Below are 15,381 nucleotides of genomic sequence, written 5' to 3' on the forward strand. Positions count from 1 at the left end.
TGCTTACTCTGTGCCAAGTACTGTGCTAAGCGCTGGGATAGTTACAAGAGAATCAGGTCCCACATGGGGCTCACAGTCCAAGGAGGAGGGAGAACAGGTTTTGAATCCCAGACTGGGCCCCCGTTTTCCTCTGCTTCTCCTCCCCTCCCCATCGCCCCGACTCCCTCCCTCTGCTCTACGCCTCCTCGCCGCCCCACAGCACTTGCTTATATATGTGCATATTTATTATTATATTTATTTTGTTAATGATGTGTATATATCTACAATTCTATTTATTTATATTGATGCTTTTGATGCCTGTCTACTGGTTTCGTTTTGTTTTCTGTCTCCCCCTTCTAGACGGTGACCTAACTGTTGGGTAGGGATTGTCTCTATTTGTTGCCGAAATGTATGCGCGCTCTGCAATCAGTAAGCGCTCAATAAATGCGACTGAATGAGTGAATGAATGAATCCCCATTTTGCAGGTGAGGGAACTGAGACACAGAGAAGTGAAGTGACTTGCCCAGGGTCACACAGCAAGTAGGTGACCGAGCCTGGATTAGAACTCAAGTTCTCTGACTACCATTAAGGGGTGAATAGTGGGATAGTGGGAAGGGGAGGGGCTGGCAGGTTTGTTCAGGGGCTGGGCTCGAGAGACCGGAGTCCCTGGACGGGTGGTGCACAGAGCGGAAGGAGCGTGGCTCAGTGGAAAGAGCCCGGGTTTGGGAGTCAGAGGTCATGGGTTCGAATCCCAGCTCTGCCGCTTGCCAGCTGTGTGACTTTGGGCGAGTCACTTCACTTCTCTGTGCCGCAATTACCTCATCTGTAAAATGGGGGTTAAAACTGTGAGCCCCACGTGGGACAACCTGATCACCTTGTATCCCTCAAGGGCTCAGAACAAGCACATAGTAAGCGTTTAACAAATACCACCATTATTATTATTAATGGATGATGCAAATTTCTCTGGGTCTGAAGACCCAGCCAGCACACTTTGCTCTTCTAATGCTAACCTTCTTACTGTACCTCCACCTGTCTCGCCCCGGACCTCTCGCCCAAGTTCTACCTCAGGCCTAGAACGCCCTCCCTCGTATCCGACAGACATTTACTCTCCCCACCTCTGAAGCCTTATTGAAGGCACATCTCCTCCAAGAGGCCTTCCCTGACTAAGGCCTCTTTTCCTTTTCTTCAAGTCCCTTCTGTCACTCTGTCTTCCTCCCTTGGTTCATCCCCCTGCCACCAGCCCCACAGTGCTTATGGACATGACTGTAATTTATTTATTTATCTTAAGGCCTGTGTCCCCCTCTAGGCTGTAATCTCGTTGTGGGCAGGGAATACGTCTGTTTTATTGGTATATTGTACTTTCCCAAGCGCTTAGTACAGTGCCCCGCACACAATGAGCGCTCATTAGCTTGTATCTCCCCAGCGCTTACAACAGTGCTTGGCACATAGTAAGCGCTTAACAAATATCAAATTATTATTATTATCATTAGAGATGATTGACTGACTGAGGCCGAGGGTCCAGAGCGTTTGGTGGGACGAAACCTTCCCATAGTAAGCGTTGCCTGGATACGGCCACCAAGTGGAGCTCGTGGACTTCCTTTGGCAGCACTGGGGGCGCAGCCGGCCCTGGGGGGCGTTATGGTAGGGACGGACCCTCCAGCACCCCTCACTCTCCCTTATCCATCTCTGACTCTCCCCTAGTGACCCAGCACGGACAGTTTACCTCCCCTGACTTCCCCTCACCATCCTTGACATTCCCCCAGCGACCCAGGATGGATCATTCAAAACCCCTGACTCTTCCCTTCTCCACCCCTGGCTCTCCCTCTCTAATACGTGAATGTTTCCCAATCCCCCTTGACCCTATTGAGATCTGATCCTGGGCTGAGAGACGGGGAATGTCAGTCGGCCCCCCGAGGACTGGCAGTTTGAGAGCCACGAACCCGACACTGTCAAAGGGATGGCTGGGTCCTCGCTGCTAATAGTGTTGGTATTTGTTAAGCGCTTACTATGTGCAGAGCACCGTTCTAAGCGCTGGGGTAGATCCAGGGTCGTCGGGTTGTCCCGCATGAGGCTCATAGTCTTCATCCCCATTTTGCAGATGAGGTCACTGAGGCACAGAGAAGTGAAGTGACTCACCCACAGTCACACAGCCTGACAAGTGGCAGAGCCGGGATTCGAACCCATGACCTCTGACTCCCAAACCCGGGCTCTTTCCACTGAGCTACGCTGCTTCTAGAAAATGACTTCCCAACCGGGAGTGCTTGGACGAGCCCGCGAGTTCCAGCGGGCCCCAACGTGCCAAAGCCAACAGAGTCGGTTTCCCTCCCCCTCTCCTACCCTCATTTGTCTGTTTATTGTTATCTGTACTCTCCTACGTGCTCAGTACAGTGCTCTGCCTACAGTAAACGTTCAGTAAATACGACTGACTCAACCCACAACAACTGGGAGGTTGGTCACGCCTGCGTCCCAGTTAGCATCGCAACCGCGGGTGGCCACCTCCGCTGTTACTTCTAACATATGTGCCAACGCGGCCCGGCCCTGCCCTCTGCACAAGGTGGTGCGGAGACCAGGTGGTGCCCTGCCCCAGATGCTCGCTGATTAGGAAGCAGATTGAATAGGTGAACCTGGATGGCTAAGGAAGTGAGGGGTCGGGTGCCTCTGTGGACCAGTCAGTGGGAGTTGAGGAGGTGAGTGGGACAAAACTTTTAAACCCAGGAAGAGGCTTTCCTACTCTCTCCCACCTGTACACCCGGCACAGCGCTCTGTCCCCAGCAGGCATTCAGTAGCTTCTGATGCTGGCAATTGAGGCTATTTCTCCAACATATATATGAGGCTTTGCTGGGCCAGCTGCTCTTAAGCAGCATGGTGTAGTAGATAGAGCACGGGCCTCGGAGTCAGATGGTCGTGGGTTCCAATCCCTGCTCTGCCACTTGTCTGCTATGTGACCTCGGGTAAGTCACTTCACTTCTATGCTTCAGTTACCTCAGTTGTAAAGTAGGGATTGCGACTGTGAGCCCGATGTGGGAGAGGGACTGTGTTCAACCCCATTTGTTTGCCTGACACACAATAAGCACTTAAATATCACAGTTACTATAATAAAAAGTAATCGTCCATGGGGGTAGAGCACAAGTCCTTCTTATGTCATCTAGGAATCTGACAAACGATCCTCCAAATTCACAGCCCCATGGAAAGCCTGGACAAAGATTTTAGGGTTAAAGTTGACCCAAAATATCCAGGCAACGTTCAGATCCAAAAATCAAGGAAAGCTTCTGCTTCATTTCCCTTTCCAAGTCTGGACTCATCATTACACCTATTTCCTAATAATAATAGTGTGATGTTTAGTAAATGCTTTGTATGTTCCAAGCACTGCACTGAGTGGTTAGAACAGTGCTGGGGTAGATTCAAGGTAATCAGATCGAAGAGTCCCTGTCCCGCATGGAGCTCACAGTTTAAGTGGGAAAGAGAACAGGCCATGAATCCCCATTATACAAATAAGAAAACTGAGGCTCATATAAGTGAAGTGACTTGCTCTAAGTCACATAGCATCCAAGTGGAAGAGCCAGGATTAAAATGTAGGCCCTCTGACTTCCAGACCTGTGCTCTTTCTTCAAAGCCACCCTGAGGGCTCTCTGGAACTCACATCTCACCCCACGCTCAGGGAACACAGCCACCTTTATCTGTCAGTCATAGTCACTGAGCACTTATGGAGCGCAGAGCACTGTACTAAGCACTTGAAAAAGTACAGTATAACAGTTGGTAGACAAGTTCCCTGCCCACAGTGAGCTTACAGCCTAGATCCCACTCCCTTCTGCGTCACCCTGATTCATTCATTCCCCCCTTTCGGCCCCACAGCACTTCGGGAAGCAGCGTGGCTCACTGGAAAGAGCACGGGCTTTGGAGTCAGAGGTCATGGGTTCGAACCCCGGCTCTACCACTTGTCAGCTGTGTGACTGTGGGCAAGTCACTTAACTTCTCTGGGCCTCAGTTACCTCACCTGTAAAATGGGGATTAAGACTGTGAGCCCCACGTGGGACAACCTGATTCCCCTGTGTCTACCCCAGCGCTTAGAACAGTGCTCGGCACATAGTAAACGCTTAACAAATACCAACATTATTTATTTATTATTTATTTACCTACATATCTGTAACATATATTTCTATTAATGTCTGTCTCCCACTCTAGACTGTAAGCTCATTATGGATCGGGAACGTGTCTACTGTATTGTACTCTCCCGAGGGCTTAGTACAGTGCTGTCCACACAGAAGCAGCGTGGCTCAGTGGAAAGAGCATGGGCTTTGGAGTCAGAGGTCATGAGTTCGAATCCCAGCTCTGCCACTTGTCAGCTGTGTGACTGTGGGCAAGTCACTTAACTTCTCTGGGCCTCAGTTACCTCATCTGTAAAATGGGGATTAAGATTGTGAGCCCCATGTGGGACAACCTGATTCCCCTGTGTCTCCCCCAGCGCTTAGAACAGTGCTCTGCACATAGTAAGCGCTTAACAAATACCAACATTATTATTATTATTATTATTATTAAGCGCTCAATAAATACGATTGAATGAGTGAATGATTGGATTGTAAAACTTCTTGTGGGCAGGTGATGTGTCAACCCACTCTGCTGCATTTTACTCTCCTAAGTGCTTAATACAGTGCTCTGCACACAGTGCTCTGCACAATAAAATCGAATGAGGGCAGGGAGCGTAGTAATAGCACTAGTAAAGATGGTGTTTATCGAGTATCAGAGTGCAGTACACTGTACTAAGCGTATGGGAGACTAGAAACACGAGAACCTTACACTCTCAGGAGACAGACCTAGAGAGAGCATGTGTACACACACATACACACACACACACACCCCCCTCAAAGTACCGAGGATGGACCTGAACAATAGATAGAAACATCAGTGCAAAAGGTGGCTGAAGTGTTGATGAGATGTGGCCAACTGGTCATCACTTAGGGAAGCCTTGTTGGAGGAGGTGGCATCTTAGGAGGCTTTGAAAGTGGAGAGGGCCGAGGCCTGGTGGATCTTGGGGGTGGAGGAGCGAGTTCCAGGCCACGGGGTCAGTATGAGCAAGGGATTGATAGTGATTGCCCTGCCTGCAAGTAGTGAAGAGTTGTCAGCTGGGGAACAGTGGGGGAGGAGAGCCGATGGGTGTCTTGATTCGGTTCTACTTCCCCAGGTACAGGGAAGCCTCCGGGCCTAGTGGGAAAAGCCCAGATCTAGGAGTCAGGAGACCTGGGCGTTAATCCTACCCCTCCCATTTACCCACCGTGTGACCCTGGGCAAATTGCATAACCAGTCTAAGCTTCATTTCCTCATCTGCAAATGGGAAGGGGATACCCACTCTGCCTCACTGTCAAGACCGGGAGCCCCAAGTGGGACAAGGACTGTGTCCCATCTGTTTATCTTGTACCTACCCCGGTGGTTGGCACAGTGCTTGGCTTGTAGGAAAACACTAAACAGTCCTATCATTATCACAAAGCCCAGCCAGCCGTCAGGTGTGCCGCTGATGGAAAGATACTGAGTTTGCTCAAGCAATATGTTTGGGTCCTCTCTTACAGCCTGGACTCAGCACATCCAATTTTTTTTAATTTTGATTTTTATGGTATTTGTTAAGCACTTACTATCTGCCGGGGACTGTACTGAGCACTGGGATAGCTACAAGATAATCAGGTTGGACACAGACTCTGTCCTATATAGGAGTCACAGTCTACATCCCCATTTTATAGGTTGAGGGAACAGAGGCACAGAAAAATGAAGTGATTTGCCCAAGGTCTCACAATAGATAAGCGGTGGAGCTGGGATTAGAACCCAGGTCCTCTGACTCCCAGGCCCAAGCGCTTTCCATTAGGCCACACTGCTTTTCTAGTTCCCTGCCCTGTGCTCCTCGGACTGAGTTGAAAAAGTGTGCAGAGAGATGGCGGGCTGCGGGACAGTGAAGCGGTGCCGAGGGCCGGATCTCCTGCCGACGTGGCAACACCAGGCGATGGTGCCCAGGGTGCCTGGGGGCAAGGGATAAGAGGAGGGTGGAGGGAAGGGCTCCAACTCAAAACCACGATTCCAATTCCCATTGTCTTCCACCCAAACGTGCTGCTTTTGTTCCTTTCTTTGTTCAGGAAGGTTTCTCCTGCCTCTCTTTGGCCTGTCAGTAGGTCCAAGTCCGACTCTCCCAGACGGAGGGCAGCCTGTCTCTGTGGAAACACCGGCTCCACCAAGCACGGTCCGGCCGCCTGACCCCGGATCGTTACCAGCCCGGACGATCTCCTGTGAAAACTGCCAACAAATTCGGCGACGCTTCAAAAGTTAGAAATTTTTCTGCCGGCAAGGGTGGAATAAGTCCCAGAGTGAGGGTTAATAAATTGTCATTTTGGATGGAGATATTTCCAAAAAAGTGCCTGAGGTAAGGTCAGTGACTGTAAGTTCTAAACAAATACCACAATTATTATTATTATTGTTAATAAACGTGGCATCAAAAACAAGGCCCGAGGATAGGGTGGGTCTGTAGCAGCAGAGGCGACAGCTCAGCGGTGACTGATCCATTTACCTCTCTGTGAACGGGCAGATCATGCCAGAGGCCTCAGATAGTTCTTCTTGAGGTCTCTGAAATAGCGGTACTGTCCTTAAATAACCCTTCTGAAAAAGTTGAGGTGAAGAAATTGTCTGGTTTGATGTGAAGTAGCCCAAATAAACTCTCCATAACCTTACCTGCAATCTCAGTTCTTTGAAAGGAAAATGTCCCATTTGACCTGAAATAGCCCCAGTGAACTCTTTGTGACCCCATTTGTGTCCTCAGATAACCCCTGTGAGTTCTGAGAAATAGCTGAACTTTAGAGCAGTCTTCAAATGACAGAAAAATGGGCAGTTTGACCTTAAATAACCCTAATTGACCTGAAGTAACCCCAATGAACTCTCTGTGACCCCATTTGTGTCCTTAGGTGACCCCTCTGTGGCCTCCAAATTAGCAGAACTGGGGGGCAGTGTTCAGATGGCCGAAAAATAGGTGGTTTGACCTCAAGTAACCCCAATTGACCTGAAATAACCCCAATGAACTCTTTGTGACCCCATTCGTGTCCTCGGATGACCCCTGTGAGCTCTCTGAAATAGTTGAGGGGAGGAAATTTCCCAGTTTGACCTGACGTAACCCAATGAACTCTTCGTGACCCCATTCGTGTCCTCGGATGACCCCTGTGAGCTCTCTGAAATAATTGAGGGGAGGAAATTTCCCAGTTTGACCTGAAATAACCCAGTGAACTCTTCGTGACCCCATTCGTGTCCTCGGATGACCCCTGTGAGCTCTCTGAAATAGTTGAGGGGAGGAAATTTCCCAGTTTGACCTGACGTAACCCAATGAACTCTTCGTGACCCCATTCGTGTCCTTGGATGACCCCTGTGAGTTCTCTGAAATAGTTGAGAGGAGGAAATTTCCCAGTTTGACCTGAAATAACCCCAATGAACTCTTTGTGACCCCATTCGTGTCCTCGGATGACCCCTGTGAGCTCTCTGAAATAGTTGAGGGGAGGAAATTTCCCAGTTTGACCTGACGTAACCCAATGAACTCTTTGTGACCCCATTCATGTCCTCGGATGACCCCTGTGAGCTCTCTGAAATAGTTGAGGGGAGGAAATTTCCCAGTTTGACCTGACGTAACCCAATGAACTCTTCGTGACCCCATTCGTGTCCTCGGATGACCCCTGTGAGCTCTCTGAAATAGTTGAGAGGAGGAAATTTCCCAGTTTGACCTGAAATAACCCAATGAACTCTTTGTGACCCCATTCGTGTCCTCGGATGACCCCTGTGAGTTCTCTGAAATAGTTGAGAGGAGGAAATTTCCCAGTTTGACCTGATGTAACCCAATGAACTCTTCGTGACCCCATTCGTGTCCTCGGATGACCCCTGTGAGCTCTCTGAAATAGTTGAGGGGAGGAAATTTCCCAGTTTGACCTGAAGTAACCCAATGAACTCTTCGTGACCCCATTCGTGTCCTCGGATGACCCCTGTGAGCTCTCTGAAATAGTTGAGGGGAGGAAATTTCCCAGTTTGACCTGAAGTAACCCAATGAACTCTTCGTGACCCCATTCGTGTCCTCGGATGACCCCTGTGAGCTCTCTGAAATAGTTGAGGGGAGGAAATTTCCCAGTTTGACCTGAAGTAACCCAATGAACTCTTCGTGACCCCATTCGTGTCCTCGGATGACCCCTGTGAGCTCTCTGAAATAGTTGAGGGGAGGAAATTTCCCAGTATGACCTGAAGTAACCCAGTGAACTCTTCGTGACCCCATTCGTGTCCTCGGATGACCCCTGTGAGCTCTCTGAAATAGTTGAGGGGAGGAAATTTCCCAGTTTGACCTGAAGTAACCCAATGAACTCTTCGTGACCCCATTCGTGTCCTCGGATGACCCCTCTGAAATAGTCAAGGTGAGGAACCGTGTTCAGATTCCAAGAAAAAATGGAGTTTGACCTCAACCCAGTGAACTTTCCAAGGCCCCATTTTGTCCTCAAATGACCCCTCAGAAATAGTGGAGACAAGGAAAATAGCTGGTTTGACCTAAAATAACCCCAATGAACTTCTCATGACCCCATTTGTGCTCTCAAATGACCCCCCTGAAACAGTTCAGGAAAATGCCCAGTTTGACCTTAAACTCTTTGACCCCCCAGAACTCTCCTTGACTCCATTTGTGTCCTCAGGTGGCCCTCTCAGAGTTCTCTGAAATAGCTGAGGTAAGGAAGGGGTAGTGTTCAAATGACAGGGGTAAAAAAACCCATTTAACCTTAAATAACCCCAGTGAATTCCACAGAGACATAATAACCCTTCGGGGGTCCCTTAATGTTCTATGACTCTGCAGAAAAACAGGAAACTCTTCTGACTGGGTTTAAATAATTTTAATTGTCTTCACTACCACCAATGAACTCTTCATGAATGAATTCAGTGACATTTACTGAGCATCTCCTGCGTACAGAGCGGGGCATAAAATGCTTGCGAGAGTACAATACAGTTAAACAAGATTCCTGCCCTTAAGAAGCTAACAATCTAGCAGATTCCATGACGGTTTTGACAATCTTACTGGTGCTGCAGTTCTCCAAAACAACAGCATGCGAAGCTTCTGGTTGTCAGTCTACCGCTGGTGGTGGTCCTCAGCGTGTTTGGCTACCAGTGGACTGCCTCTCATGGGCCAGATTCAGCCCCCTCCCCCGATCCCCAGAGTTCCCCCATCCCCACCCCAAGAAGAGGCAGGCAGAACTCAAATATTTTTCTTCCCATGAGTTCTCTGCCTGGGGACAAGTTAGCAGCACGGCCTAACGGATAGAGCATGGGCCTGAGAGTCAGAGGACCAGGCTTCTAAACCCGGCTCCACCACTTGTCAGTGGAGTGACTGTGGGCAAGGCACTTAACTTCTCAGGGCCTCGGTTCCCTTATCTGTAAAATCGGGATTAAATGCTTCTCCCTCCTACTTAGACTGTGAGCCCCATGTGGACAGGGACTATATAATAATAATAATACTGGTATTTGTTAAATGCTTACTATGTGCTAAGCACGGTTCTAAACGCTGGGGGAGATACAAGGTTATCAGGTTGTCCCAGATGGGGCTCACAGTCTTAATCCCCATTTTAATAATAATATTGGTATTTTACAGACGAGGTAACTGAGGCACAGAGAAGTTAAGTGACTTGCCCAAAGTCACACAGTTGACAAGTGGTGGAGCCGAGATTAGAACCCACGACCTCTGACTCCCAAGCCCGTGCTCTTTCCAATAAGCCAGGCAGTTTCTCTATTTCCGCCTTGATTAACTTGTAGCTACTCCAGCACTTACTAAAATGCTTGACACACAGTGAGTGCTTAAGAAATACCATCAATATTGCTATTATTATCGGTATCAAAATCAACAAGTATCTCACATGCGGGTCAGTGAATAAGCATGAGCTCATTAAGAGATCCCTGCAGCTCAAGGAGGCATTTTGGTTCCCATCAGAGGCAAGGCGGAGGTGGCCCCAGGGCAGGTCCCGTCTGGGATAGAGGTCTGGCTGAGCCAGCCCAGAATCTACGCCGCTCCGGGAGTCAGGCAACAACACCCAGGCTCAGGCCTCCCTCCTACAAGGCCCAAACCCTCAGCCCCTCGCCCCGCTCGCCGGGCCTCCCGGCAGCCTTAGGATGGAGGTGAATGGAGGTCTCTTCCCTCCATTTTACAGATGAGGAAACTGAGGCCCAGAAAGGTTGAATGACTTGGCGACGACCCGGCCCTTGGATGGGTCTGACCGCCGACTCTAGATCACATTTTATGAGACCAAATCGTCCTCCCACCTAACCTGTTGGATGGGAGAGGCTCAGCCTTCCCAGGGGCACTTCCCCTTCCTTTTTCAGGGTGTCCTCTTGGGGTAGTCCAGCCTCTCGCCCCCAACACTGGGCAGGGGGAGATGGGTCTCCACCTCCCGCAGGAGACCCGCTCCTCGCTCCAGCCATCCCGGCTCAGAAGACAGTCAGGAGGGCGAAAATCCCGAACAGGAGCGCACAGGGGTAGGCGACCAGCAGCTGCTGCCCTTCCATGGCCAGCACCGAGATGAAGATCTTGGAAGTCGACTGGCTGCACCAGCCGACGACCGCCAGCGCGAAGACCGTGCCCGCGGTGCCCCTAGGAATAAAGGAGGCCTCCGGTCAACCGGCTGCGGGAGGAAGAGGGCTTCGGTGAGAGATGGTCTCGCGGGGTCCCAGCTGGCGAGAAGTGAGAATCATGTGCACCCTGCTCTGGTTGTCATCCAAAATCCCCACCCCCGCTTCAATCCACCAAGTAACCCTGGATCGAGCAAAGGGAGTGGCTGAGTGGCTACTTAGTGCGCAGCACTGTACTGAGCTCATACCAACAAGAGGATGATAAAGGTTAAAATTAGTGATCTCTGTCCTCAAAAAGCTTATAGTCTAGGTGGAAGAGATAGGTAGTCTCATAACAATTTACATCAGGGGGGAAAGGGGAGGGAGCCAGTGGGGAAAGGGGAGGAATGGGGAAGGAACCTGGGCTGGGAAAGTGGTCCAGGACTGAGAGTTGGAGAAGGTTGCCCGGTCCTGCGGCAACCTGGTCACATCTGCCTCAAAGGAAAACAGCTTCCTGTCACCCAGACTGGATTTGGATTGAGTTTCCTGCTCTGGGGCCATCCCCGGCTCCCTCCCCAACCCTACCGGGCATCCCCATTCCCGGAGAGGCCAGAGTACTGCAGTGCTGCAATATCTCAGGCCGCCGGATGAAACAGTGTCCAACTAATGTGCTTCCTCTGGGAATATTCCCAAGACTGTGGTCCCTTCCCCACTTCCCACATCAGCCCCCCAACCACAGGAAGGGGTTCTGGGCAGCTACAGGGCTAAGGGTTTGGCCAGGCCCCTACAAACCCCCTGGGCCAGCCCCACAGCCAGCCCGGGAGTCAGGGTTCCTGGACTTTTCACTTCTCAGAATTAAGGCTGGGACCCAGCTTTGCCCAAGGCTCGAGGGTGCCTTGTCTACACCCCGTCTCTACCTCCCAGGGGGAGTGGGAGGCCAGCGAGCCCCACCTCGGGGGCCCAGCACTTACTGGAGAGAGAAGAGGGCGGCAGTGCCGGACAGCAGGACCATGGGCAGCAGGCCATAGCCCAGCACGCTGGCCACACAACCGAAGGAGACGTGAGCTGAGCTCATCAGGTTCAGGAGAGTGTGGATGCCCACACAGCCCAACACGCTGAGGCCGTACACAGAGCCGAAGTGAACTTTCCCTGCCTGAAACACGAGGACATGAAGGAAGGGGGTGGGCGGGCAGGAGAGTGAGGGGATGAAAGGAGGCCAGAGAATTGGGAATGGGGATCTGGGGAAAAAGCAAGGGGGATGGAAGTCTTGGGAGCTGGGGGAAACAAAGGAGGAATGGGAGGCTTGGGAGAACCTAGGGAATGAAGGGGCTACAGTGGGACATGGGGGACAAAGACATGGGAGGACCAGGAGGAACATAAAAACCCCAAGGAACACAGGATCTCCTCCCACGCCCACACTCTTCCCCCTCGGATCTGCGAGACACAAACATGCTCGGAGGAACTCCGAGCAGGAGGCGGAATGGACCCTCCAAGTCCAGGGCTGTCCCACCCTAACCCGGTTGGAGGATCACCTTAGAGATCGGCTGCTGCTGGACTCTTCCCTTCCCTCCTCCAGTCCGGGGTCCCAGTGGTGGGGGTGAAGGGACCGCGGTCCCTGGGTCCCAGCCGTGGCTACAATTGGGCTGGAGTCCCTGGGTCCCAGCTGTGTGAGGGATGGGACCGAGGTCCCTGGGTCCCAGCCTGGGGGGGCGGGGGAATGAGGGTAATGGGGCCTGGGTCCCCGGGTCCCCGGGTCCCAGTCGTGGCTGTGCCTCACCAGCAGCAGGGTGGCCCCCAGGGCCAGGCAGAAGACGGCAGGGCCCGCGAGGTCAGTCTCAGCCATGATGCCCGGGTCCGCCGGCCTGAGCGGGTTGAGCACGGTCAACGTTTTCTGCCAGATGTGTTGGAAGTTGATCCCCAGCTCTGCAGGAGAGGAGGAGAAGCACCCACAGGGGCGGAGTCGGCCCCGTGGCGGCCACCTCGGCCCCACCGGCCGCCCAGGGTCTGTTGCCCGGGATCGGCTTCCCAGGGTTGGCCGCCTGGGGCCTGCCGCCCGGGATCTGCCGCCCGGAGCCGAGGTGATGCTATGACCCCCCCGCCCCCGGTACTCTGCAGGGGCTCAGCCCCAGCCTTGGGGGGCAGCAGGCTCCGGGTGCTTTGTCTAGTTGCCCTGTGCAGATGGGCGGTTTTGAGGATCCAGCCCAGACGCCCAACGCCCATTCCAGGCCTAGTGGAGCGGGAGGAGGAGAGGGAGGACTCCTTTCCAGTCCCCAGGCAGTTGTAGTTCAAGCCCATTCCCCATCAAACACCGTGGCCTAGGGGAAGAGCCCGAGGAGGGGGTTTCTCATCCCAACTCCACCACTTGTCTGCTGCGCGAAACTTTGGATACATCACTCGAACTCTCTGGGCTTCAGTTTCCTCATCTGTAAAATGGAAATTTAATACCCGTTCTTCCTCCTACTTAGACTGTGAGCCCCATGGGGGTCAGGGGCTGGGATCGACCTGATCACCTTGCACCTAGCACAATGCTTTGCGCGAAATAACCGATGCACACATACCCCAGTTTTCCTTACTATTGTTACTAGAAACCCGGCAAAACTCCTAGAGTTCCCCCTCTGGCAGGTCACCATCGGACGCATCTTCTCTCCTCCCAGCTTGAGGGTCGTCGCGCGCCGCCGGTCACTCCGGGGTGGGGGCGAGTTTCCACGTGCCATAGCTCGGATGGGTGGTCAGGTGACCGTGGGCCGAGCCCTCGGCGACATGCTCTGCCCAAGCCCGTATGCTTCCTGGCTCAAAACCCATGGGCTCGAGAGAGCCCGAAGCCTGATTTCATTAGGTTTCCGTTGACCTACTCTCCCACCATGAATTTGTATCTTTGGGCTCGGTTTTCTACATCAGCAGAGACCAGTCGCATCACAGTGAGTTTCTTAATTTAAGAAGCTCCAACAGGAGATCTCATTATGCCCCGTGCCAGAGAGAGACACTGTCCACGGAGGTGGTCCCCGCCAATCACCCTCAGTCCCGGGCAGGACGGCCTTGAGCTGCCCCATGGGCTCTGCCCCCCTGCCTCCCCTCGCCCCTTCCTGAGAAGGCTGGAGGGGAGCACTGTGCCGCCTAGGCTTGCCCGGGTAGAGCTCTGCCCGAGTCCCGTCCCTGCCCGCCCCGGCCCCGAACGCACCTTCCAGAAGAGGGGGCTCCTCGTCCCAGCCAACCTCATTGGGCAGCAAGTAGTCATCACGGCTGCCCAGGTGGGCTGGCACCGACGGCAGTGGCGCCTGGGGCTGCTCCCACACCGGGCACCTGCGGAGGAAAATCCAGAGAGTTGTGGCCTCGGCTGGACTGGGGGTAGGGGGCACGGACAGGAACCCACTAATGGCAGGGAAACCTCCACCTTCCCTGTCCAGATATCGCAGACGGGCAATCGGAGAAGGAGCCGCAGCCACCCTACAAGCGGCCCAAGTCTCTACCCCAACCCGGCTGGCACGCACTGTCGCTTTGATCCAAACATCACCAGAACCAGCACGGTCAGGTCAGGATCCTGCCGGGGGCGGAGCGCTGTAGCGGGTGCTCGGGAGTACAGTGCGCCATATTCGTTGAAGCCCCAGCCCTGCCCCGAAGGAGCTGAAAGTCCAGTCCTTAAGCTATAGTGGCAGGTGGCCAAGTGCCATTCTGGGAAAGTTGGAAACCCAAGTTCTGACTGGAATCTCTTGTCCCCGGGGGTGTGGGGCTCTGAGGCGTTGACCTCCGCGAGGCCGCGGGCACCCTCACCTCTCGGCACCAGAGAGCTCGTCACCAGGCATGCCATCACCGCACCACGGCTCCGCCCCTTCGATCGTGTAGTTGGACTGGAAGAAGCCCGTGCCCAGTGGATCCCCGGAAGACATCCTGGAACACGAGATATCACTCGTTCACCAGGAAGTTCACTATCAGTCACCGAGGGGCTGCCGCGGACAGGTACCGTTGCCGTGTGTGGGGAGCCGTTGCCGCGTACGAGGAGCTACCGCCGTGTGCCAGGAGACAGAGCTGTGTCGGGGGAGGAACCGCCACTGCTGCGTGCAAGGAGCCGCCACTGCGTGCGGGGAACCGCGGCTGCCGTGTGCAGGGACCTGCTGCTGCTGTGTGCGAGGAGCTGCTGTCACGTGCGAGGAGCCGTCGCCCTGTGTGAGGGGGAGCCGCCACCGTGTGTCAGAAGGAGCCGCCGCCGTGTGCGAGACGCCGCCACCGCGTGCTGGGAGCCGCCGCCGTGCGTGGGGAGCGATAGATCTCAGAATGGTTGACGATCCAGGAATGTGGAATGGAAACTAGGGTGGGGGTCCTCACTCCCGGCCAGCCATCCTAAGAGGGCGAGGGCTAGTCTGTCCGGGTCAAAAGGAGTCATTTCGGGAACCCGTCTGCTCGGTGGCCAGGGGAAACCCCACGGTGGATGACAGAGCTCACAGAGGCTTTCCAAAGAAGCGGCAGGGTGGCCTAGCCGGGACAGCCCGGGCCTGGGAGTCAGGAGACCTGGGTTCTAATTCCGGCTCCAACACTCGCCTGCTTGTGGCTTTTTGGGCAAGTCACTTAACTTCTCTGCAGCTGGGTTTCCTCATCTGTAAAACAGAAATCCAATTCCCATTCCCCCTCCATCTCACACTGTGAGTTCCATGTGGGATAGGGACTTTTCTACCCTGCTTATACTGTATCAGCCCCAGCGCTCGATGCAGTGCTTGGCACCTCGTAAGCGCTCACCAAAAACCACAGTTATTGCTAATTATTAGGCGGGGTGGCCACAAACCTGTCTGTTCTCGCCACCGTCCTTTCCAGCGTGGGGAATCTGCTGCC

The 15,381-nt window shown here is 53.3% G+C and overlaps 1 protein-coding gene across 1 annotated transcript; it reads right to left on the reverse strand.

Moving 5' to 3' along the window:
- Positions 1–9,775: 9,775 nt before the first annotated feature.
- YIPF7 (Yip1 domain family member 7) lies at positions 9,776–15,106 on the reverse strand. The gene is made up of 6 exons (XM_039913671.1): positions 14,998–15,106; positions 14,329–14,445; positions 13,739–13,860; positions 12,338–12,483; positions 11,532–11,713; positions 9,776–10,603 (listed from the first exon to the last, which is right to left on the reverse strand). Exons 2-6 carry the CDS (start codon positions 14,442–14,444, stop codon positions 10,441–10,443), a joined length of 729 nt encoding a protein of 242 aa, XP_039769605.1. The 5' UTR covers position 14,445; positions 14,998–15,106; the 3' UTR covers positions 9,776–10,440.
- Between the last annotated feature and the right edge of the window lie 275 nt (positions 15,107–15,381).

Source organism: Ornithorhynchus anatinus, chromosome 12 (assembly GCF_004115215.2).
Source record: "Ornithorhynchus anatinus isolate Pmale09 chromosome 12, mOrnAna1.pri.v4, whole genome shotgun sequence".
Lineage (NCBI taxonomy): Eukaryota > Metazoa > Chordata > Mammalia > Monotremata > Ornithorhynchidae > Ornithorhynchus > Ornithorhynchus anatinus.

Coding starts and splice junctions, on each gene's coding strand:
- YIPF7 (XM_039913671.1), bottom strand. CDS start 14,444: ATGTCTTCCGGGGATCCACTGGGCACGGGCTTCTTCCAGTCCAACTAC. Junction 12,484..13,738: donor GGAGCCCCCTCTTCTGGAAG/GTGCGTTCGGGG, acceptor CCTCTCCTGCAG/AGCTGGGGATCAACTTCCAA. Junction 10,604..11,531: donor GCCGCCCTCTTCTCTCTCCA/GTAAGTGCTGGG, acceptor CTTTATTCCTAG/GGGCACCGCGGGCACGGTCT.